General features: G+C 35.7%; 1 protein-coding gene across 2 annotated transcripts in view; it reads right to left on the bottom strand.

Annotated features, from left to right (window-relative positions):
* Positions 1 to 429: 429 nt before the first annotated feature.
* LOC150094127 (IQ calmodulin-binding motif-containing protein 1-like) overlaps positions 430 to 24,987 on the bottom strand; it is a 240,009-nt gene continuing 215,451 nt past the window's right edge. For both annotated transcript variants that reach the window (XM_090412272.1, XM_090412273.1), the window contains 2 exons: positions 18,672 to 18,831; positions 430 to 673 (listed from right to left, as the gene is read on the bottom strand). In XM_090412272.1, the coding sequence (XP_090268398.1) occupies positions 453 to 673; positions 18,672 to 18,831 (381 nt within the window). In that variant the 3' untranslated portion in view covers positions 430 to 452. The remainder of the gene's footprint in view (positions 674 to 18,671; positions 18,832 to 24,987) is intronic.

Genomic DNA, 24,987 nt, shown 5'->3' with positions numbered 1-24,987 from the left:
GGAGATCAGAGGAGAACCAGAGGTCATCCCTGGAAACTGTATAAAGAGGGTGTGAGTAGGGGACTGAGAGGCAGGTTTTTTCATGCAGAGTTGTGAATGATTGGAATGCCTTGCCTGAGAATGTGGTGTCTGCAAAGAGTTTGAATGTGTTTAAAACACGGTATGATGAGCTGTGTGTGTGATAAAAGGACCTCTCAGATGAGTCTTTGACTCCATGAGGTCTTGGGGTGGTAATAATAATAATAGTACATGGGAGAAGGTGCATATAACAATCAGAAGAAATTTTCAATAGCTATCTATATGAAAGCTTCGATCTGAATGTCAGATAACCTCCTTTAAATATCAGCATAATATGGATATAAATAATGTATTTATATTTCTACAGCAGTATAATACCTGCTAATTTTATAGTCAAAACACAAATCAGTATAACTTTTCATTAATACTTTATATCAAGCCTGTTTCAGAAAACTTTTAAATAGTTTGTAATCAGCATATTTAACATCAGAAAAAACATCAAGATCTTCCAACTCTCTCATGGTCTTCTTCTCAGTATCTAAATATATTGAAAGATTTTTTTCATGAGCTAATTTTCCTTTGATGATGGCTTCATTGGAGCAAGAAGAAAACAGATGACTACACTGTTCTTTCATTGTATCAAGAAGAGGAGGGTCTATGATAAAATTATAATTTTAGAAATAAGTAAAAAATCTGCATACATGTTTATATATTACACTTATATTTTATTTATGAAAAATTCTGAATGCTTATAATATAGCTTATTATATTTCTTGTTATCAGTCTTTAAATTTTTATCTACTGTATAGATGCTAATGTTTAGAAATTAGGATTATAAATTTAACTCTAATTACCTAGAGTTTTGATCCCTGAGATTATTTTAATTGACTACCTGCTGTATGCAATAATACTTTTCACTGACATAAATATAGAGTTTCTGACAGAAGTAAAAAAGAAGAGTGAGAATGTTAGTCTGTTGCCTCAGTATTATGACACAATTGAATTGAAAATAAGGGCCATGATTGTGAATGAGTCAATGAAAAGACTGTGCAGGAGGAATAGTGAGAAGTTTATAGATGTATAGAGAGAATCTGATAGACTGCATTTGAATGGTTTAGGAGTTAGATGTTTGGAAAGAGTGTTGTTGAGTGAGATGGTCATCATCATCATCAAATTCCTGCTGTGTACCCTCAAAGGGGTGTACAGGATATGATAGTACTACATGAAAAATTTACATCATTACTAACTTCCTATCTACAATTTTCCTCCAAATCAGTCTGTTACTTGTTAAGACTCCAACATTATCAGATCTTATATTTCTATCGTCTAAGGCACTTTGTACCATATCAATCCACCTATATATTGGTCTTCCTCTGGGTCGTTTTCCTGCCAACCTGGCAGAGAACACTTGTTTTGCTAATCTTTCCTCACCCATTCTGTTTAAGTAACCATACCACATGCGATTAGCTCTGCTAACGCATTCCTGGATGCTGACAATATCAAGTTCTTTCCTAATATCCTCATTTTTAATATTATATTGCCATTGATGTCATCTGTTCACGCCTCTAATCTTTCTCAGGACTCTCATATCTGCGGTCTCGAGTCTTTGGTCAAGTGTTTTACTTCTGACCCAGCTCTCAGATCCATAAGTTACAACTGGTTTGAACACTGTCTTGTATACAGCTAAATTAAGAGAAATTCTGACTAATTTCTCTCTTACTCCATATGAATTTATTCAATTGACTTCCAATCATACCAACTTTGTTGATTCTGTTGTCTATTTCTATATTTAATTTACCATCTTCACTAAAAATCGTGCCTAAGTAGCTGAAATGTTTTACTTGTTCCACAGGTTCTCCATTCACAACACAGTTGACATTTTCAATGATTCTGCCTATTTTCATTGTCTGTGGCTTGTTATTGCTGACCTTCATACCATATCTATTACAACAGTTATTCAATTTAGTCAGTGAATCTTGCAAACTTGTAGCGAATTTATTTAGAAATATAACATCATCTGCATAAAGCAAAGAGCTGACATTAACATCTCTAATTTTGATATCATGCTCAATACCACAATGCAATCCATATAGATAATGAATAACAGAGGTGACAATGCACATCCCTGCCTCACACCATATTTAACATTAAACTATCTTCCTGTACTTCCTTCAATTCTAACTGCTGACTTACAATTGCTTGATATAATGCCCCATTGACACCATATAACTGTAGCATATTGAATAGCTTCTCTCTTGGCACCTTGTCATATGCCTTTTCCAAATCGACAAAACTTAAATACAGATCTTTGTTATATTCCCATGATTTCTCCACTATTTGTCTTAAAGTGAAGATCTGATCCTGACAGCCTCTATTTGACCTGACTCCAGCTTGTTCTTCACCCAGCTTTTCTTCCACAATTCTTCTCAACCGTTTCTCAAGTATACTTGCATAGATCTTACCAGGAACACTCAGTAGGGAAATACCTCTGCAATTCTCACATTCAGTTTTATTTCCCTTTTTACATATGGGTACTATGAGAGCTCTACTCCAATCATCGGGAATTCTTCCCTCTGTCCAGGCATTCTGAACTATGCAGTGCAGCCACCTGTAAGACTTTTATACCACCATACTTCAGCATTTCTGGTCGAATATCATCTACTCCTGCTGCCTTTCCACATTTCAAGCCTTTGATGTCTTTTTCTACTTCAAGTATGGATATGTATTCCTGACAGCATGCCTGGTCAGTGTTTTCTACCACTGTGCTGTCATCACTGCTTGTTTCATTTAGCAGTTTTTCAAAGTAATTACTCCATACTTCAAGGATATCTTTTTCTCCCATTTTTATGTCACCTTTACCATCTCTAACTCCTTTTACAGCACTCTTTCCTCCATTCCTAAGCTTCTTCAACAACCTCCAGAATATTTTGCCACCTTCTTGATATTTATTTTCTATGTTGTTGCCAAAGTTCTCCCATGACTTTTGTTTCACTAGTTTTACACAGTGTTTAGCTTTCTTACATTTGTCTCTGTATTCTCTAAGAGCATAAGCTGACTTATTTGCCAGGAACTTTTGTTTTGATATGCTTTCTTCTTTTCCTTCACTGCCTCTTTAACTTACTGTGTTCACCATTGAGTTCTAATTTTTCTATCCTTGCAGACCACCACATGCTCTCTGGCTGAATCAATCAGGGTATTCTTCAAGGCTTGGTTCCTGTTCTAAAACTGTTTCATTTTTTCTTCAATAATCTTTGTTTATTTTCTACAGTTCACATCTGAGAGTTGCTCAACTTTTATTCGCTTTAAAACTTTCTTACATGTTATTCTTTTTAATATGAAATTCAATTTTATCCTGCTCAAGACTAAATAGTGATCACTCCAGTTTCAAATCCTCTGTACACTCTGGTGTCCTGCACCAGGGAGAAAAACATCACTATCAACAATAACATAGCCAATGAGACTTTTCTTATGCCTTGCCTCTTCTCTCCATGTGAATTTGTGCACATTTTTATGTTGGAACATGGTGTTAGTAATAACCAGTCCATGTCCTTTGCAGAAATCCAACAGATATTTGCCATTATTATTAACATTGCTCTTTTCTCCAAATTTTCCCAAAATATATATGTATGTCTGACAATCATTTCCTACTCTGCTGTTTAGATCCCCAACAAGAACCAACTTTTCCTTTTTCATTGTGTCAGTTGCTTTTTCTAAAGCCTCAAAAAATTCCTCCACTTCTATCTTAGTAGAACCTTCTGTGAGACTATAAGAGCAAATAAGTCTCATTGTCCAGTTCCCCATTCTCATATTTGCCCACATTACTCCACTTGAGACAGCCTGCTATTCAAGAAGATTAGCCTCATATTTTGTGTTGAATACTATGGCTACTCCTTTTCCTTGATTTTCATTGCCTGAATATAACATTTTGCATTTATTGCTCAGAAAGATCTCACCAGTTTTTGTCTTTTTTGTTTCAGTCACCCCTATTATGTCGATCTGGTACTTATCTAATTCCTCAGCTAGCTCCATTTCTTTGCCATTCAGGCGTGTTATGTTGATAGTACCAATCTTTAACTCTGGTAATGTTGAGTTGGGGTGTGTTTTCAGATTTGTTCCAGTAGCTGACTTTTTGCTGTTTGCCCTGATTCTCTGGCAAAAACAACGGGGACCTTGTTTAATTGGGTGACGCCCCAGTCGGCATGAAATTTTGTCATGTTGTACCATCGTTTTTTATTTTGGTTTAACCAATAAGAATACAATTTGGTCGGCTAAATCCCAAATTGCCAGCCCATCCTCGTTCATTCAGTATCCAGGTAGATACCCAACAGGGCGCACCATGAGAAAGTTAGGATTGGACATTATATCAGAAGCCCTGGTCGGTTCTCTGCATTCCTTTAAAGGCTATGTGGAGGTCTCCTCTCACATAGCCTTTATACAGCTTTGACTCTTAAACACCCCGAGTGAGAGGGTGGAAGTGCAAAATTAAGGAAACTAGAACTATTAGGAGAGATGCAGTCAGGTATGGGTTCAGCCATTCCTGAGACAAATCAGTATGTGGATAGAAATGATTATGTAATGTTGAATGCAATTTCAGAGGTTTCAAATCCAAATATGTTTGTAATGACATTGCAAAAGGGTGTCTGTGGGTCCAAGAGGATGATGAAAGGCATGTACACAAATGCCAGAAGAATTTTCAAGAAGGATAGGGGGGGAGCAGGACAGGAATTGGGGTATTGCTGATGATAGCTGAACTTCAACCAACAAAATTAGAAGTTAAAGAAGATTTTAGGTATTGGGAATATGGTTCGTTTGAGGCTGTCTGGTGAGAAATAGAGTCAGCAGGACAAAATATATCATTGATTGCTACTATAGACTGGGGGGAGGGTCCACGGGAAGATGTAAATGTTATACATCACATGATTAGCACAATGAGTACAGGCCAAGCAATTACTGTGGAAGACATCAACTATGGCGACATACATTAGAAGGAAGAAAGGGGAAGAAAGGGGACAAAATGGAATTTATACAATGCTAAGGAATAATTACCTGAAACAGCATGTTATGGAGGAGACCAAGGGTTTGAGAGTGCTGGATCTGGTGAGAACATAGAAGTTCATCATCATCAAATTCCTGACATGTACCCTCAGGGGGTGTACAGGTAAAATCGAAAGATATATCCATAACCCAAGGCAGACACGCTGCCTCCAATTGGAGAAAGTGACCAAGCAGTCTTTCTGGAAAGTAACTAAACATGTGGAATTCTCTGTCAAGAAAGGGTTTATGTTGAACTAAAGCTGGTAATTATTACATGCTTACGAGGCATCTGGAAGCAGTGTTATGGCTAGAAGCTATAAGAAAACAAAGTAAGAGCAAACAAGTGGAAAGACTAATGTGTTGGCATACATTTAAATGGTATTGATTATAATCAAGACTATTAAAGGTGTATCATCCAGGTGGAGATTTGTAGTTGCTAATATGACAGACTGATATCAGAATTGATGCAGATGAACAGGTGTTTAGCATATTGAAAAATATCAATGTGAATACGAATACAGCAGTGGGACTAGGTGGCATGTTCAACTTGTATACTACATGAATGTGCAAAGTTTCAAGGGAGTGGAAATAGGGTAAGATAGTTCCCTTACATATAGGTGGCTCTAAGGCAGGAGTAGAAAATTACAGACCAATTAATATCTCAGGAGTGATGGGTAAAGTATTGGAAAAGTTGATTAAAGATAAAATCTTGCAGTGAGTAAATAGGAATACAATACAATACTGTATGGTGGGTAGCATTGGTTTGTAAAAGGAAGGTCATGCCTTAGTAAATTTACACATATTTTATAATAGTGGCAGCAGAATTAGATATGGTAAAGGGCTACGCCATGATTTGGTGAAGCCATTTGGAAACAAATGATTTAATTGGACAGAAAGAAAAAGTAAGGATGGATATCACAAGATTATTGCAGAAAGTGAAAAATAACAGTATCGTGAGAAAGGTTGTCAGTGTGTTGCCGAGGTATGAGAATGATGAATTGAGATGGAGAATGAAAATTGTGAAATGGTATGCTGTGTAAGGAGAGGGAAGTGCAGTTTCTAGAAGTGTGACATGTATTTGAGGGAAGAATGGAATTGCAAAAAGTGACAGATTGCATTTGAATGGCTTTGGAGTGAGTGAACTGGAAAAAATTGTCACTAGATGCAATCCAATACATCGATGGTATTGGATTGCAGCAAAATATAGATGGATCCATAATATCTTCCTTTCAGTATATTACAACACTAAATTGAAGTCTCTTGGCTCTACGTTTAACGTTTGACAGTTTTATTACATTTTCAGAAGGAAACATTTAATTTTTTTAAATTTTTTTTTTAATCAAAGAAGATAGTCATTTCGGCAGTTGGTAATGTAAAATAATCTTCAATACACAGAAACAGAAGATTTTAAAGATTCGTGTTATTTTACAATTGAATATATATGTAGATAGATATATGCACATGCATTATATATAATTTAGAATACAAAGTGGCAGTGGAGTTGTCTTTGTTTGCACTATTGAATAAAATTTCCATGTTTCTATATATGTACATATAGAAATGTGGAAATTATTCAAATTATTATTTAAATTATTTCTGAAATGAAGACTTTTAGGTTCTTCTGTGATAATTACTCTTACACATCAACAGCAATTCTCTTACAAAGAATTGCTTTGGTATTGAAAGAGTTTTTTTTTTTTTTTTTTTTTGTTAAAGTTTCTTCCTGGTCTCCAATAAGAACAAACAAAGCCAGTGAAACTTTAATGGGGGGGGGGGGGGAACCCTTAATAAAAGTCAATTATATGGGAGCCTGGGCAACACTTGTGTCTAGTAGTAAAAGCTAAAGCAAATTCAATGCCACATGTTGTATTCTCATAAACTCTCTGATCTTTTTTTAGAAACATTCCAAGTTTTTATGAATATATTTGGTTATGAAATAAGGATGAATCTTTTTATTTTCTCATTTTCATTTTGTTAGGTGAATTATTATCACATATAATTTTCTATCTTTCTTCATTCTTCAATTTGGCCGAAGCATTCTGAATTAGGTTTTTAAACATTATGAATTAAATTTGTAAATAAATGTTTTGAACAAAAAATATACATTTTTTTCACTGAGTGTATATTTTGTTTTTTTTTCCAAATATTTGTTTATAAAAATTAATTTAGCATGCTTCGGTTATATAATTGGTACTTTGGAAAAATTTTAAACTGAATATTCAATTATTAGACCAAATCGTGGTTTAGTGCATCCCTAATAATAATCATATATTAACACTTTGCTAATGGCAACCATTAACAGATTCCTGAAAGTTCGTTACTGTGCATGTGTGAAAAGACTTGTTAGAGTTTCAACAGCTGTTTCTAAAGTGTGGGGAGAAGAGACTGGGAAGCAGTAGTAGCAGACAGAAATAGGTGGTGACAAGAAGTTTTGAATTTTCATAAGTTACTTAAAAAGGAAAATATGTATTAAATTAGATAACATGCTATTTACACCAAGAAACTATTAATTATTGTTAATATAACAGTAATAAAATTTATGAATGGACTAGGAAAAATCATTGATAGAACATTCGAATGAATACTAATCAGTTTATTAATTATTGCTATAGTGAACTTACTCATTAAACCTGCAAAGTGCGAAAGACCCATAAATATCAGTGTTTTTCACTATAACAAACTATTCCATTCGTACTTACAAGTATGCTATAGTTGGAACTGGACACAGGAAGAAATTTTGATGTTATTTTCCATAAAATGAAGTTTGGTATTTCTCTGCACAGTTTATGAAATTGGTGATAATAAGTGATTTATAAAGTATTCCTCTAGAAAAAAAATAATAAATAAAGACTAATATGGTGTCTGGTTTATCCAGTATGTAACATAAGAGATGTTTTCAAAGTCAAGATTTGTAATAAGGTTCCTGATAAAAGGAACTTGTCCTTGGTTGAATTAACCTGGATGTTTCCTGAAGCAAAGTGGTCACTCTTTAGGATATGAAACTAGTGATGTGGATAAGAGGGTAGCTGATGGCCTGACATCTGAGAATAGTATGCAGTCCAGTCAAAATATTATAATCCCATTATTTCACAGGTGGCCATTGCACCCAGCCAGGAACACCCAAATCACAATGAAAGCCAGTATACATATATGGCACTGGTGTGTGACATACTATTCATTCCAACTTGCTGATTGACATGCATGAGGAATATGATCTGATGGAACTGATTGTAGGATAGTAATGGCAGTAGTTAAGGTGTTCCAAGAGTGGAAGAATACTGGGCAGAAAAATAGTTGCTAAGCCAATGGTGGGTGCTTGTGATGAACACAGGTTATCCCATCCCATCTAGAGGAAACTATCTGTGATAAAATTATATATATATATATTTTTTTTTTTTAAATAAGTAAGAAAATTTCACAAATGATTATATTACACTAATCATAAAAACTGTGTAATGGCTGATCGTGGAATTTAACCAGGGAACAAATGGTAGTGTACCCAGACATTATCCAATGTACCCTCCTCTCTATAAGCCTCCAAAGTAGATAATACCCAATCTAATGCCTACATCTATAGTTGACATCTAAGGGATGTCAATGTACCAATTATGACTGGAGGAAAAAAAAGAAAAAAAAGTACAGTAATACTGTACTTTTTTTTTTACATGGATGTGTGATATGATGGACCTTATAGCGATCCATTCATATGACTTTTCAATTATGACAAAGCCTATTTATATGACAGTTGTTAGTGACAGTGCTCCAATGAATCAACTGATGTCCAGTTTTCATGAACTATTTGTTTATGATGCCGCTGCTCACTACATCTCTTTGTGTTTTGGTATTTTGCTGTGAATTATAAACTGTTTATCAACATTATTTTATTTTTGTTAATAGTGGCATATAAAATTCAAATTAAGGGTGCTGTTGCTTCTTCTAGTGAAAACAAGAAGATACATAAACCTGTTACATTACATACTAAGATTAAAATTATGAAATTTAGTGACAATGATGTACTGAACACTGAAATAAGCCATAGGATGACCTTACCTTGCTCGACAGTCGTTATAGTTGCTTAAAACAAAGATAAAGTGCCATAAAGGGGGAAATGTTATTTTCCACATTTACGTTAAATTTAAATGCTTTATTTCCATAATTTATACACATATGTGATTGCTTAAAAATGTTATTAAACTATTACATGCATCCAGATGTGGGGGGAGGGGCAGCAATTTGCAATATGATGGTGGTCTGGAACCTATGTTGCATGACTGGGGTATGCATGTAGCCTTTTCACACAATCTCATTTCCAGCCATGCCATATAGACTGTAAGTAGGAGTCAGATGAAAACCTGGGTATTCATCTGACTCCTACTTATTGTCCCAATGTCATGGTTCAGCATAAACAGGCAGGAGTCAGCAGATTATGCTACGGGGACTGTTTTCCTGAAAATCTCTTGGAACCCTGATATTCACAGACCACATTATGAATATTACAAAGTACTTATACAATGCAGCTGATCAGGTACATCCCCTTTCATAGTGACTGTCTAACACAGTTAACTGCAGGATAATGCACCTTACCATGTTGCCAGCCAGTATCATTTGAGAGTGGTTTTCTGAACACAAAAGTGACTGGTATTACCATGGTTTCCGAATTGCATACATCATTTTTGGAATTAGGTGGATCAAGAGAGATTAGCATTTAAATCCTCCATCCCATATATGGGAAGCAATTCTGATGATAGTACAGCATGACTCCATACTACCAGAACTTCCACTATGCAGTGTGGTGGCTATGGGAGTAAGAGGTTGGGATGCCTACAACCTATTAGAATGGTAGTCATAATATTTTGACTGAACAGTGTATTTGATGAAATTCAATCAAAGAGAAGCTAAGTAACCAGCATTGTGCAATAAGACTCTATACTTGGGACACTACTGTTCAAATTGGTAAATTAATGATATTGGGAATGATTTCGGTGAGAATATCCAGATATTTGCTAATAATGCCAAACTGGGTTAGGCAATAGTTAATGAAGATGTAGAGATCCTGCTGGATGCCTTAAATAGATGGACAGTATGGGCAAATGATAATGACTTCCAGTTCAGCATTAAAGTGTAACGTTATGCACTTCTGAATGAAAAAAATTACAAGATGTGCATTACACAGATGGACCAGGACTGCAATAAACTGACAACTACAGGGATTTGGGAGTGATTTTGGATGGAGACTTGACGTTCAGAAAACATACTGCAAAAGTGAGCACATTAGTTCAAGGGATCACTTGGATGTTTAGGGTAAAAAATACTGATAAGCAGGAATATATCCCTCTTTATAACACTGATATAATCACATATGGGCTATTGTGCACACATTCAGTGGGTGTCTTGATGAATGTGGAAGTAGTAAAGACCAAACTTCGTGACTAGCCTGTGATCTCCCTATTAGGATGAACTGAAAGTTTGTGAGTTACAAAGCTTAGCTAATAGGCAGGGAACATGAGAGAAACACATAAGTTGTTAAAGGAGTTTCAATAAAGTAGATGCTAAAAAAACTTTCCAATATATGATTGGGGAGAGAACAAGGGATCCCCCCCCCTTCAAGTCAAGTAATAATGTGGTTAGCAAGGACATGAGGACTAGATATTTTTTGCTTAGGGAGTGATACATGAGTGGAATGGGTTGACACGTGTGATATCAGGAGTGTTTTGTCAGTAAATTAGTTTTAGGAGAAGTATTATTATTGCAAAATCAACTCCATGGAATCCTAAGACTCATCACGGGAGACTCAAACTATCAACCCAATATTTATCATACCTCGTGTTGATAGATATTGGGTTGATAGCATTAACGCAACATTCTATTTCTCTAGTTCTCATGCCCTTGCTAACTACACTCTTACGCCACTTCCGACATGACTTCTTGTTCTGCCTCTTCTAGCCAAGTATTGAAACACTTCCTCTGCATCAATCCTATAAAATCTTTTAAGTAACTTAAATGTTTCTATCATATCCCCTCTTTTTCTCCTATCAACCAACTTTTGCAATCAACAAATCTTCAATCTATCCTCATAGAAAGCATTCCACCGACCACTCACTATCTTGGTTACTTACCTCTGGATCCTCTCCATCACTTCATCTCCGAGAAACTCAGGTGACCAGCCCTGAGCACAGTAATCCGGATGTTGTCACATCAAGGCTTTATAAAGAGGAATGATAACTCCCTTATCGCTGCTTGTTAGTATTCTCTTCGATAGCCAAGTAATCCTGTGAGCTACCTGGCTTCATCAATTTTCTGGAATACAGTTCCCTTAATGTGGTACACAGGTTGTAATCTTTGTATCCCAAAATACATAAATTTACACTCTTCCACATTAAATGACATCCATTCTGTCAGCCTATTTAAATCATCCTTCAAGCTCTCTACATCACCCTGATTAACTATTATCCTACCCTACTTTGCATCAATAGCAAATAACTGAATATCTCCCTTCAAATTATTTCCTATATCATTTATGTATAAATTAAACCGCAGCAGTCCAAGCACAGAGTCTGTGGCACACCACTATATCTGCCTTCTCCTGGATTCTACTCTTCTGTATATTATTTTTTTCATATGTGTCCATCAGCTACCCTTTTTTTTTTATTATTATGTGACACCTCCAGGGAGTTCAGACTCAAAAACGCCATGATTGTCTGTGAAAATACTAACCTCCAATTAGTATTTTCACAGACAATCACAAAGATCCATGCCCATAGCAGGATTCAAACCCACAGCCTTTCGGCTGGAGAGTGGATACACTAACCGCTCGGCGATTTTATTCATATCGCCAGTTTCACATCCATCCCCATTTGTTTCAGTTTTTTTTTTCACAAAAAAATTACAATTTCCTTTTGCCTGCTTAGCTAATTTCTTCTCATAATCTGATTTTGCCTTCCTTACCATGCTGGTTATCAGACAGCCAGTCCTGAATCCAGTTGTACTGTTCATGAGTTAGCTGTCATTTTTTTCCTTATATATACCCTCCACAACATTTTCATTTTTTAAAGATCTTGCTTAATGATATTACTCATCCATCTCCTACCTGATTTACCCTCCTGACCTTGGATATACAGTGTGATATTGCTTCCTCCAGATACTCCTTGACCATATCCCATGCACTGTGAACATCCTTCCCTTGCAGATCTTTAGCCATGATACTGCTTCAAGTTGTCTCCTAAGTATCATAGTTCCACATATACCCCATTCTTAACTGGAATTTCAACATTTTGCTACCTTCTAAGTCAATACCACATGATCACTTTCCCCAACTGGAGGCAATGAAGCCACCTTTATGGACAGGCCTTCTGATTCCATAACCAGATATAACACTCTTGTGTCCTGAGTCCTCTCTGTCATATTCTGTTTCAAGTAATTATCTCTCAATAAGTGTAAAGAAAGTATGAGAGAAACTGTGTAAATAATGGCTATGAGGTCTATGGATTCCATGAATGTACTCAGGTAATACTAATTTCTGATTGTTTTGCAGTTAATCCAACTAAGGTAAAAGAGTTTTTATTTCTTGTGTGATTGGAAGTATCACAAATAAGCACATATGTGCTTCTTTGTGATACTTCCAATTTGATAGCATAATGATAGTTTTTACACGATGATAAAAAGTTTCATTGTGCTCAGAACTTTGTCTCGATGACCATCCTCATGTTCAAAGAAATATCATAAATGTGAATTAATTCATTAATACATGTTACCTTTTAAAAACAACCTGATTTTGTCATGTGATTCAGGACAAAATGTAAGCCTGATTGCTAATTTGTACCTTTTTTTTTTTAAAGGAAAAAAAAAACTAAACCAATTCTATGTAGAAAGTTTTTTAATTTGGGTATACTATGTTAAAGATACCAAGCAATTTTATACGCTAGGTTTTAATCCTTTTTTTCAAAGTAAGCAAACAGACAAGTAAGTCACGTTTGCGCCTGCATGTAGTGTAAGTCTGAGTCAACTCGTGGTAAAGGCAGAGTAAGCTCTGATCACTTTCCTTAATATTTTCCCCTAATGCAAAGCGCATCCCCTTGCGGAGATGTATGATGCTATGCATTAAAGGCAAGGGCCACTACCCAGACTGGTTTCGACCTTTATTGACCTTACTTGGGAAAAAAAGGATTAAACCTAGCTTATAAAATTGCTTGGTATCTTTAAACCAATTCTATATCTGACAGGTGCTGAAATGAAAGCATTTGGATCCTTTAAGTTGATATTTATTTATTTATCTCCATATAGCTCAATATCTGGAGCTAAGCACTCCAGATATTGAGATCATTGTACCATCTGGAAATCGACCTATGTTTTTCTAACTACTTATTTTAACATATGCTAACCAATTTAGAGTAAGCTACAATAATATATGTTAATTAATTTAGAATATATTACAGTATTGCAACATATAATATATCTAGTGCACTTAAATAAAAGAAATTAAAATATTATTAACACCTGACCCTCATGGAATCAAAGGACTCATCACAGAAAGTCCATAATCTCTTTCATGCAAAAAAGATCACTGAACTGTATCCACCATACTTTCAGATAAACATTCCAATCACTGTCCATGCCAAGAACCTGTTTCTCACTCCACCTCCTACCCTCCTTATACAGCTTCCAGGGATAGCTTCTTTTTCTAACCTTGCATTCCTCTACTCTATGAAAAATCTCCTCCACATTAATCTGGAAACAACCCCTCACCAGCTTATATGTCTCAATCATATTCCCTCTCAATTCACAACTCTGCAAGTTGCATTCCCTCAATCTCTCCTCTTATATGACATTCCATAGATTTTACACTGACTTTGTAAACTTTTTCTGGACCCTCCCTAATACATCTTCATCCCCTCGAAAACCAGGTGACTAAATTTGCATACAGTAGTCCATATGTGGATCAAAGCTTTATACAAGGGAACAGTCACCTCTTTGCTTCTGCATGTCAATGTCCACTTCATTATTGTCATGATCCATTGTGATGTTCTTACAATTTTAGAAATGTGACCCCCTGAACTTCAAGACTCTGTCCACCATCGCTCCCAGATCTCTCACCTCTTCCACCTCCTTTAAAATTTCTCCATTAATTGTATACTATGAATCCCAACCTTCCCTACCAAATTTCAAGGCACTTTGCAACAATAAAATGATAGCCCCCACTCACATGGTCTATTGAGATCCTCCTCCAAGACCACAACAACAATTTGCTCTACTTCTCCTAGTTCTTCCCAACTTTGCATCACTGGCTAACAGCTGCATATCTCCAGTTAGGCAGAGTGCCACAAGCCCTCTAGCACTCCACTAGTGACCATCTTGTCATATGGCAGTCTATAAAGGTCTCTGAAAAATACAAGTACACTACTATATATGCATCTTCTTTATCCAGTTAATTTTTCACCTTGTTGTAATATGTAAGCATATTGCTAAAGCATGACTTTCCCCCCTAACAAATGCATGCTGATCATCATAAAGGATACTGCAATTATCAGCCCGTTTCTGAATCTTAGTCCTAACCAACTTCGCTAACACCTTAACAACAACTCCAGACATGCAGATTGGGCCTATAATTCGTAGCCTCTCTTGTACTACACCCCTTTGTGAAGCGGAATAATGAAAGGTGGTTTCCCACCTTCAGGATTCTTGCCCTATTGCAAGATTCATATTAATAGCAAAATAACAATAAACAGTACAACCTTTTATTATAGTACAGAAGTTAGTATTTTGTATTTTATGAAGCCTTAAAAACTATTAGTTGTTTTTTGTGTGAATCCTAAAAAATAAAAAAAAAAGGTTGTAAATCTGTCACAAGTAGACTAAAGGTTAAATAACTGTAAACCTCATTTAGAGATCAAACATGGGAATTTTTCAGCCTGCAATTCCTCAATAAATAGAATAGTGGTCTCATATCGGGGGTGTAAATCATCTACTACCTAACACGTCCATAAACATCCATGTCACAATGGGAATGAAACCTGTAGAGAGTTGAAGAGTGGAGACACCACTCAGCTAAGATAATACGTGGGCTGTTCAATAAGTAATAAGACTAATTTTACTGTGGCGAAACCACTCATCACAATATTGATTTCTGTGGAATAAAGAAATGTTGCTGTATGTATTAACAAAAGAGGTTGATAGATGGCGTATACGGGCTGATGTGCCAGAGTGTCACGTGACTAAACGCACATGCTCATCGGCACGCCTACGAGGTGCGACCAGTCTTCGAAATGGAAGCGTCGTTGGAACAGCGTTATGTGATTAAATTTTGTGTGCGTTTGCAAAAATCGGCATCAGACACTTTTAACATGATACGTGAAGCTTTCCACGATGAAGCAATGTCGAGGGCAAGTGTTTTTCACTGGCATAAAACTTTTAAGGAAGGAAGGCAAAATGTGGAAGATCTTGATGTGAGGGAAGACCTTTAACGTCCATCACAGAGACAATGATCAACACAGCAGCGATTATCATCAAGCACGTCAAAAGGAAGCGTCTATTGCTGAAGAATGGCTTCTTATTGCACCACGATAATGCAAGGCCACATATTGCTGGTTGTGTAGTGGACGTTTTGCAGAAGAACAACACAGATATCCTACCACACCCTCCATACAGTCCTGATCTCGCACCATGCAACTGCTGGCTGTTTCCTCAGCTCAAGAAACCACTAAGCATGTGTAAAAGCTATGGAGGCAGTTTCGAAAGAACTCTCAAAACACGGACTCTCACATGTGTTTAAGAAGTGGACGCAACGTTGGGACAAATGCATCGCATCTCACAGTAGTTACTTCGAAAAAGACCAAGTAAATGATGACGATTAAAGGTAATCTGTTTTCTGTATAAATATAGTCTTATTACTTATTGAACAGCCTACGTATATTACTGCATAATATATAAATACTGTGATACACTTCCTTAGAATAAGAGTATATGTAGGAGAGCAGAAAAGTTACATAGTCTAGATGTGGAAGAGAAAGGAATAGAAGTGGTAAATAATTAGTGCAATATAATGTACACTCTTATGGACTGGATTGATAGGCCCAGCTGAGGCAGTGAGTGTGTCAGAATTGGAAGATGTAGCATTGGACGTCTGTTTTTTGCAGATGACCTAGTTCTGCTTAGCTCTTCCACAGATGACCTCCAACAGACCCTGGATAGGTTTGTAGCTGTTTGTGCAGACACCGGAATGAAGATCAGTGTGGCCAAAACTGAAACATTTGTGGTCTCAAGACAACCATCCCAGTGCACTCTACATGTAAGTGGAGTCCCAATGAGGCAAGTGGAGAAGTTTAAATATCTTGGGTCCTTATTCACGAATGATGGAAAATGGGACGTAGAGCTAGATACTCGAATTGGCTTAGCAAGCTCAATATTGCGGGAGCTTGGCCGTTCAGTAGTATTGAAGCGGGAGTTAAGCCAGAAGGCAAAGCTGGCTGTCTTCAATACAGTCTATGTCCCCATCCTCACCTATGGTCATGAGAATTGGGTAATGACCGAAAGAATGCGGACACGAATCCAAGCGGCTATAATGAGGTTCCTTCGAGGGGTTGCGGGGCTGACAAGACTCGACAGAGTCAGAAGCTCTGTAATTTGGGAAACCCTCAATACTCAACCGCTGCTTCTCCGTGTTGAGAGATCACAGTTACGTTGGTACGGGCACCTGGTCAGAATGCCACAAGAGAGGCTCCCTCAGCAGGCCCTCTTTGCCAAGCCAGAGGGTGGGAGGATAAGGACTTGCTGGATAGATTATATCCAAAACCTTGGGTGGACACGTTTGGGAATCCCACCAGAACACCTGAGCTTGGTGGCAGAGGATCGTGACCATTGGAAGTTCTTCTTGCAGCTGTTGCCCCCCACAACCCAATTAGGAAAGGTGGTCCTTGAAGATGTATGTATGTATGTATGTATGTAATGTACACTCTTTCATTTCTCCAGCCACTATCCCTTGGGGGATAGTGGCTGGAGAAATGAAATGTGAGGCCATCTGCTATGTTCCAATTTTACAATTCTAGTTTCCCTGTCCTTACACACTCCCAGAAAACTAAGTCTAAAACTTAAATTAAGTCTTCTCTTCAAATGCCTGCATCCTTCTGCACTCAAACGTACCATCTCTTGCATACGGCTCTCTTCCATCCTCAAATGTACTCCATGAATCCACACATTCCAGACCTCTCTTCCTACACATTCTCACTGTCATCTCGTTCATCATCACTGCTCTTCTTCTCCACTTTACATTCTCATACCACGGCAACACAATCACTATCTTCTTTCTGACACATTTCTGTTGCACTATCTCCCAACATCAATCTCAAATCTCTCGCTACATAATTCATGCTACCTCTCAAGTCATTCATAACAACCACTAATATCATCTCCTCTCCACTTTCACTTCATTTCACTGCCAATGCCACACTCTCCATCATTCCACCTGGCACGATGTACTCCTCTGGCACTCTACTCTACTCACACCTCAAATCATTGAATCTCCATACATGATACTCCTAACAGTCATTCATTCATTCTTCTCTCAATGGCCCTGACTCTTTCTGCTTCCAGTATCTCTCTCTCTCTCTCTTGCATTCTCTCCCTCTTTTTCTCCTTCCTCTCATCTCTCTATGCTTTAACTTCCACACTCTCTCAACCTTCTCTAATTTACTATCTTCCTCTGTCTCTTCCATGCTCTTGCTTTCTTCTTTCCCTTGCTCTTTCAAATCCTTCTCTTGTTCTCCTCACACTAACCAACCTCTCCAGCCTCCTAATCTCTTCAGTCACTCTCCTCAACTTTATTCCTTCCATCTTCTTTCTCAGTGGTTTCATTTCTCTCTCCCTCCACACATCCTGCTTTCGAGTGCCATTCACACACACAATGATGGCCATCATATAAACCATCTCCCTCTGCCTCATTGTCCTAGGTCAAATCCATATGTACATCTTTCACATTCTCTTCATCATCTAATTTTTAATAGTATCCACAAAATGACATTCGTCCATTTCTGAAGCACTATCTCTGCTGCTGATGAATTTTAAGATTGAAATACTTATGTCTCCCAGTGCTTCCCACTGCCTACAGTTCATGCATATGTATTCCCATTCCTCACCTGCCATTTTTAAACCAGGGGATTCATACATGCCACATGCATAGCAAGCTAAGAAATTCTTAACTTTGCTACAAATAATGTAGTCCTTAAATGCTGGGGAAGCTGCCACGATTATTGATATAATTGGGCACAATACTGAGACAATAATATCTTAATAAAAGACCAACACACTAATGAGACATAAAAAAAATGTCAATTTCAATAGTACAAACTTAAACATCAGCACTGGTAACAAAATAAACACAATATCCTTCCAGATTATTAATACTTATCTTTCTTTTTAACGGTCAATATCGACAAACTACATAATTTTAAATGTTTAGGAAATGTCTAGTGACATACATGATGTGACTAGAAACTGTTAACTATATATTTAAAAAGTAATAAAAATAAAATGAATCTGTAATCTGTGAATGTTGTATACATTTCAACTAAAACCATGTGACACTTTTAAAACTAACATTACAAGCATTTAATAATGAAATAGCACACTACCTGATAGCAAAGTCACATCAGTTTCTATCTGCAAAATAAGTGAATTTATATGATGCCTTTGCTTCTTCCGTGTTGTTTTTAAGAAGCTGAATGCATCAAACAAGCAGTTAGCTTTTTCTTGCAAATTCTTCTTTTCATTTTCACTATGCGGTAATGTCACCTAATAAAATGAATAAAAATTTCTTAGAGTTCCTTGATTAAAAATAATTACTAAAATATAATAATGAAGATGCATACACAAAGAGAGAGAGAGAGAAAAAGAATAATTTCATGAAATTATTCCACACAGGTAGCATACTGGTACATGTTTCTGTTTAATTTATTTTTATTTTATTTAAGTGAACAGGCATATAGCCAGTTTAATATAACATGAATTTCTGTAAAACAATATGATGACAAAATCATTTAAAAAATGATTGAAATACTGCATTTGTTTTACTACAAAATTGCACGTAAAAAAATATTTGGCTCTGAAATGTAACACATTCATAAAAATAAGTAATCGATTGCAATGCATTTAACAAAAAATTGAATTTAAGTAATGAAAAATCTATTTTACAGAAAGGTTTTTTTTTTTTTTTTGATTAAGTTGGCTGGGGGAGGATTATACTTAGCAAAAAATAATATTCAGATTTTACTGTAACATATACAAACAGTAAAATTTTACATATAAAGACTCTTCACAACTAATTATTTGTATACTGAGAGGCTGACTTTACAGGGCTTCTCTAAGATTCCTAACAGAGAGTATGCTGTAAAAATTTCACATAATAGTGACTTATTTATTATGCTTGTTTTTTACAGTATTAAGGTTTTTAAGTTTTGCTATATGATAAAATAATTTAAAAAATAAATAATTGCTTGCATCTATTGATGCAATTGTATGCATTAGTATTACTAGAACTGCCATACAGTAAGGTGGTAGTGTAATAAAGGAAACCAAGCTATGCTATATAACATTGTAATGTACAATTATTATACTAAAGAAAGTGATTTTTGTTAGCTGAGTTTTGCTCTTGGTAACAAGCATGCATGATGCATGTTAATTGTAAGTTCTTCAAACAGCTGTTGCCAGGAAATAGGAACACTAGCTAGCAAGCAGGAGAGGAAAGCTTAAAAAAACTGCCAAGTTATTAAATTGTGAGAATTCAGAAAGATTTTTATATGTATCTTTATTTGCTCTCTAAGAATGAACTGTGAAGACAGCACAATATATCAAACCTTCATGTATCACTGAGTATGTAACAAGTATATGCTCATTTGGGAAGGAAGTGGCATATGTTCTATGAATGGAAATAGAAACTACAGTTTATAATTATTATTACCCAAGATCCCATGGAGTCAGAGACTCATCTAGAAGGTCCTTTTATCATACACAGGCTAATCCGACAGAGCTTTAAACACATTCAAATTCTCTGCAGACACCACACTCTCAGGCAAGGCATTCCATTCATTTAAAAAGCATTCCATGCAAAAAACCTGCTTCTCACTCCCCTGCTCACACCCTCTTTATACAGTTTCCAGGCATGACCTCTGGTTTTCCCACTGTTTTCTGTAGAACCTCTCCAACATTGATCCTATAACAACCCCTTACTAACTTGTAGGTCTATATCATATCTCACCTCTTCCTCCTATCCACCAGACTCTGTAAATTGTATCTTCTCAATCTTTCCTCATATTCAATATTCCAAAGGTCAGAAACTACCTTCGTCAGTTGCTTCTGGACCCTTTCCAACATCTCTTCATCCTTCTGAAAACCCGATGACAAAATCTGGGCACAATAGTCCATGTGTGGCCTAATCAAAGCTATATACAATGGAACAAGAATCTCCCTACTTCTATAAGTCAGTGTCCTCCACATCATTCCCAGAAGCCTTTGTGTTGTCTTCACAATTTTAGCTGTGTGTCCATTAAATTTCATATCCTTATCCACTATCACCCCCAAGATCTCTTATTTGTTCCACCACCAACAGTATATCCTCACCAAGCATAAATTCTGCATCCCATCTTTGTTTCCCAAATTTTAAACTCTTACATTTTGCAACATAACATTGAACTCGCATCCCCATTCCCGTGCCCAATCGTTAAACAAGTTAAACAGTAATGGCCCTAAAACAGACCCATGAGACACACTGCTAGTGTCTTTCCTTTGCCTGGATATTGCTCCCTAGATACACAACTTGCTGATACCTATCAGATAACCAGTCTCCAATCCAATGCACTAATCTAACTCCATCCGCTCCAGTTTGACTATCAACTTATCATGCAGTAATCTATCAAAAGCCTTTGCAAAATCTAAGTATATTAATGTGTTTCCCTCTCTTTTGTCCAAGGAAGCAGTCAACTTATTGTAATAAGTAAGTAGATTACTAAAACATGACCTCCCTTTAGCAAATCCATGCTATCCATCAAAGATAATACCATTGTTGTCAACCCAATTCTGGATCCCAATTCCCACCAGCTTCTCCAACAACTTAACACCTGACACACAGATAGGTCTATAATTTGATGATTATAGAATTATAGAAATATTATTGAGTTCTATCACCTCCCTTATGAAATGGCACAATCTTGTCCTCCTTCCACTCCTTTACCCAATGCAAGACTCATATTAAAAAAATATGTCAAGGCAGGTGTCAACTCCCTGGCACATTCCTTCAAAATACGTGGTGATATATTATCAAGTCCCACAGCTTTATTAACATCTAATTTACTCAACTCCCCATACGCCTCTTGCTCACTTACAATCCATCATCAACTGCTCTCAATCTCTCCATGAAGTCACATTCACAAGAATGAAAGACCTTTATTGAACTGCTCATTAAGTACACTACATCTTCTGCAACAGCTATCTTTATACCATTTTCTCCAATCAATATTTCTTCCATAATCATTCTTTTTTTTTTTTGCTGGCTACATATTGAAAGAACTACTTAGGATTCTTTTTGGCTTTGTTAGCCTAACTGCTGTTCATACCTCACTTTTGCTACTCTTACCAACCAAGTCACCCGCCTTGCCTGGTCTTTATAATCCTCATGGAATTGGTTATCACCACTTCTCTTATGTTGCCTCCATAATGCCCTTTTTCTCTGTATCACATGCTTAATCTCTCTATTCATCCATTTCACACCTACCTTATTTAACCTTCTGATCCTTGGGATACATTTAGACATTGCTTCTACTAGATAGTTCTTGAAAATCCCCCAAGCTGCATTGATCTCTTTTCCAGCTAACTCCTCATTCCATGCTACACCTGCAAGCTGTCTCCTGAGCTCTTCATAATCACCCCCTTGTAGTTCCATATTTTGTTTTGTTTTTTTCTTGAAATTGATTTAGAGTTGCTCAATTAAATTTACTCCTATTGTCTGAGCAATTATTCTTCATGCCTATTTTGGCAAATGAGGAAAGATGTTTATTTTATGAAACTTGCTCACTAGAAGATATATAAGTATAATAATCTAGCAAGACTAAACATACACATGTAACCACAATAATAAGATTTTTTAATAAGTAAGTATTTCATCCTAAGTATCATAGGACATCGTCAGTACAGTTAATTCAAACAATACTAGGAATTACAAACAGTTAGGGCACATGCTTACAATGAAATCCCTCTGTGCGTGCAGTAGCGTGTTAAAGAATTAAATTAAATTTAATTCTTTAACGGTACTGATGATATCCTATGATACTTTGGATGAAATATTTACTTATTAAAAAACCTTATTACTGTGGTTTACATGTGTATTTTTAGTCATAAATGCAGGTTTCATTATACAACAAAATCTAGCAAAACCTTTAACTTATTTTATTGTAATTAAGGATGTGAGAGAGAAGACAAAAAGAATGAATGAGTAGAAAGAAATTTTAAAAAATAAATAAAGGAAAACAGAGGACAGTGATGAAATACATGCTGCAGAGGAAGTTCTTCTTGTGCAGCATTTATTTCATCACTGTGCTCTTTCCCATACAGTCAAATGAAATTATAGAACTTGAATAATAAATAACCAGGTTTTAACTCATAGACATTTTTTTTATTTATTTATACTAGATGTATAAATTTTATTTATACTAGATATAAATTATAAACAGATATTTACACCACCAAATCAAAAAATTAGAATAATCAAAGAAAATGTCTTAAATGATTTGCAATTCTAATTTATTGCATAGAAAATAATTATTACCAAATATGAATTAGCATCATCTAAATGTGCATACTTTGAAGATTATATTACCATGTGAATACATAAAAATGTAACATAAATTATATGACAACTGCTATTTGAAAATATTCACAAAATTAAAATAATTTTTAACATGGTTCAAAAATATTAGAATATTCCAGATTTTTCCGATTGGATTTGAGGAGAGCATAGAAATAGCATATATTTCACTAGCTGCAGGACTGACTCATGTGTGAGGAATTGTTTGCACATGGATTTCAGTTAATCATTTGCTAAACATGGGTTGAACGAGTGACATATCGGAAGCTAAGAAGTTTTGTATGGTGTCTCTACATAAAGAAGGCCAAACTCAACAGTTTATAGCTAAGGAATTGAAATGTTCTCAAACAAGCATGAGTAGACTATTGAGCCAGTATTCTAATAACTGGAGTTTTCAAAATAATCATTGCAATGGCAGTTGAAAGATAACAACTACATGAGGTGAGAGTAGATTGAAAACTATTGTGAAGAAAAACCACTTCCAAAGTGTAAGGTATTTTCACAGGAGATGGAAAGAACTTGAGTGTGTCTAAATCTACAATATTGAATATTGCGTATTTAAACTCTCAAACTGAGTTTAAATCACGTGTGCCTAAGATGAAGTCACTTATGACTTCCATGAAAAAGGCAGCTAGAGTGCGATGGTGTAAGCAAAGACTGTTGTGGAGTCAAGAGGACTGGAAAAAGGTACTTTTTAGCAATGAAAGTATGTTTTGTGTGTCCCATGGTCATCATAGGATACGTGTTTGGCATCTTAAGCAAGAAGCATTTGATAAAGAATGCATGAAACGTTTGGTGAAACTTGCCTCTCACAGTATGGGCAGCTTGTTATGATCACAGAGGGAGCCAGGTAGACTGTGTATTTTATGTGATGGTGATTTCCATTTTCAGCAAAATTCAACTTCGTGTCGCAATTTGAAGACCACTACTAGATGGCTTAAAGAAAGGCAAATCAATGTAATTTCTTGGCTGGCAAACTCACCAGATTTAAACAACAATGAGAATTTGTGAAGAATTATGAAGAAACATCTTCAAGAAGTTGCCCCAAGAAAACAAAAATGAACTTGTTTCTAGTCTGCAAACAATTTGCAGACTAGAAACAAGTTCATGTTTTGATAAAAAAAAAACACTGTAAACCGCTAGTAAATAATATGCCCAACTGTATACAAACAATCATAAAAGCTAAGGGAGATGCAAAAAAGCACTAATTATCATATTGTTTCCCTTTGATTGTAATTTTTGTGCATTTATTTTCATATTATTCTAATATTTGAACCAACTTAAAAATTATTCCAATTTTGTGAATGTTTTCAAATAACAATTTTTTTATAATTCATACTACGTTTTTATGTGTTTATATGGTCATATAATCTACAAAGTACATAGATTTAGATGATGCTAATTCATATTTGATAATAATTATTTTCGATGCAACACATTTTCTTTGATTATTCTAATTTTTTGATTCAGAGGTGTATAAATAATTAATACTAGGTTACATCTAGTATAAATAAAAAACCTCTGTGAATTAAATTCTTTAAGGTTACATGGTGGTCAGCATAGTGAAGAATTTATGGAGACAAAAAAAAAACACATATAGGAATAATTACTTTACTTATAATTAAGAAAATAACACCTCTGTATTAAGGTCATCATCTGCAAAACATTAGATAAATCTAAATGCTATGTTAATCATTTACCCTAACCTGATCTTTGGTAAAAAAATAAAATAAAATAAATAAATAAAAATATTACTACACAAAATATATATAAAAATAAAAATTAATTCACAAAATAAAATAAATTTTTATATATATCAACGGAACTACATTAAACAATTTCTATAGTCCTCTCATATTCAGGTTTTCTTCTGTTTGGGGTTGTTCTGGATGCTATATGGGTCCTCCAGATTCTTGGAATTATTAATCCATCATTCTTGTTTAGATTCGGATGATGTTTCAGCATCTCACAGGCTTCTTTGAACTTTCTTTCAAACCAGGTTTTGTTGCAGTGTAGGGACTTGTGCCTTTCCTTCTTGATTCTGTGAGATATTTGAAGCATGAATCTGACAAGCCTGTTTTACCATAGTGGAG

Source organism: Typopeltis vanoorti, chromosome 22 (genome assembly GCF_054136105.1).
Source record: "Typopeltis vanoorti isolate ZY-2024b chromosome 22, IOZ_Tvanoo_1.0, whole genome shotgun sequence".
Taxonomy (NCBI): Eukaryota; Metazoa; Arthropoda; class Arachnida; order Uropygi; family Thelyphonidae; genus Typopeltis; species Typopeltis vanoorti.
Note: the sequence above shows the minus strand (reverse complement) of the source record. Positions and strands in the feature narration are given on the sequence as shown.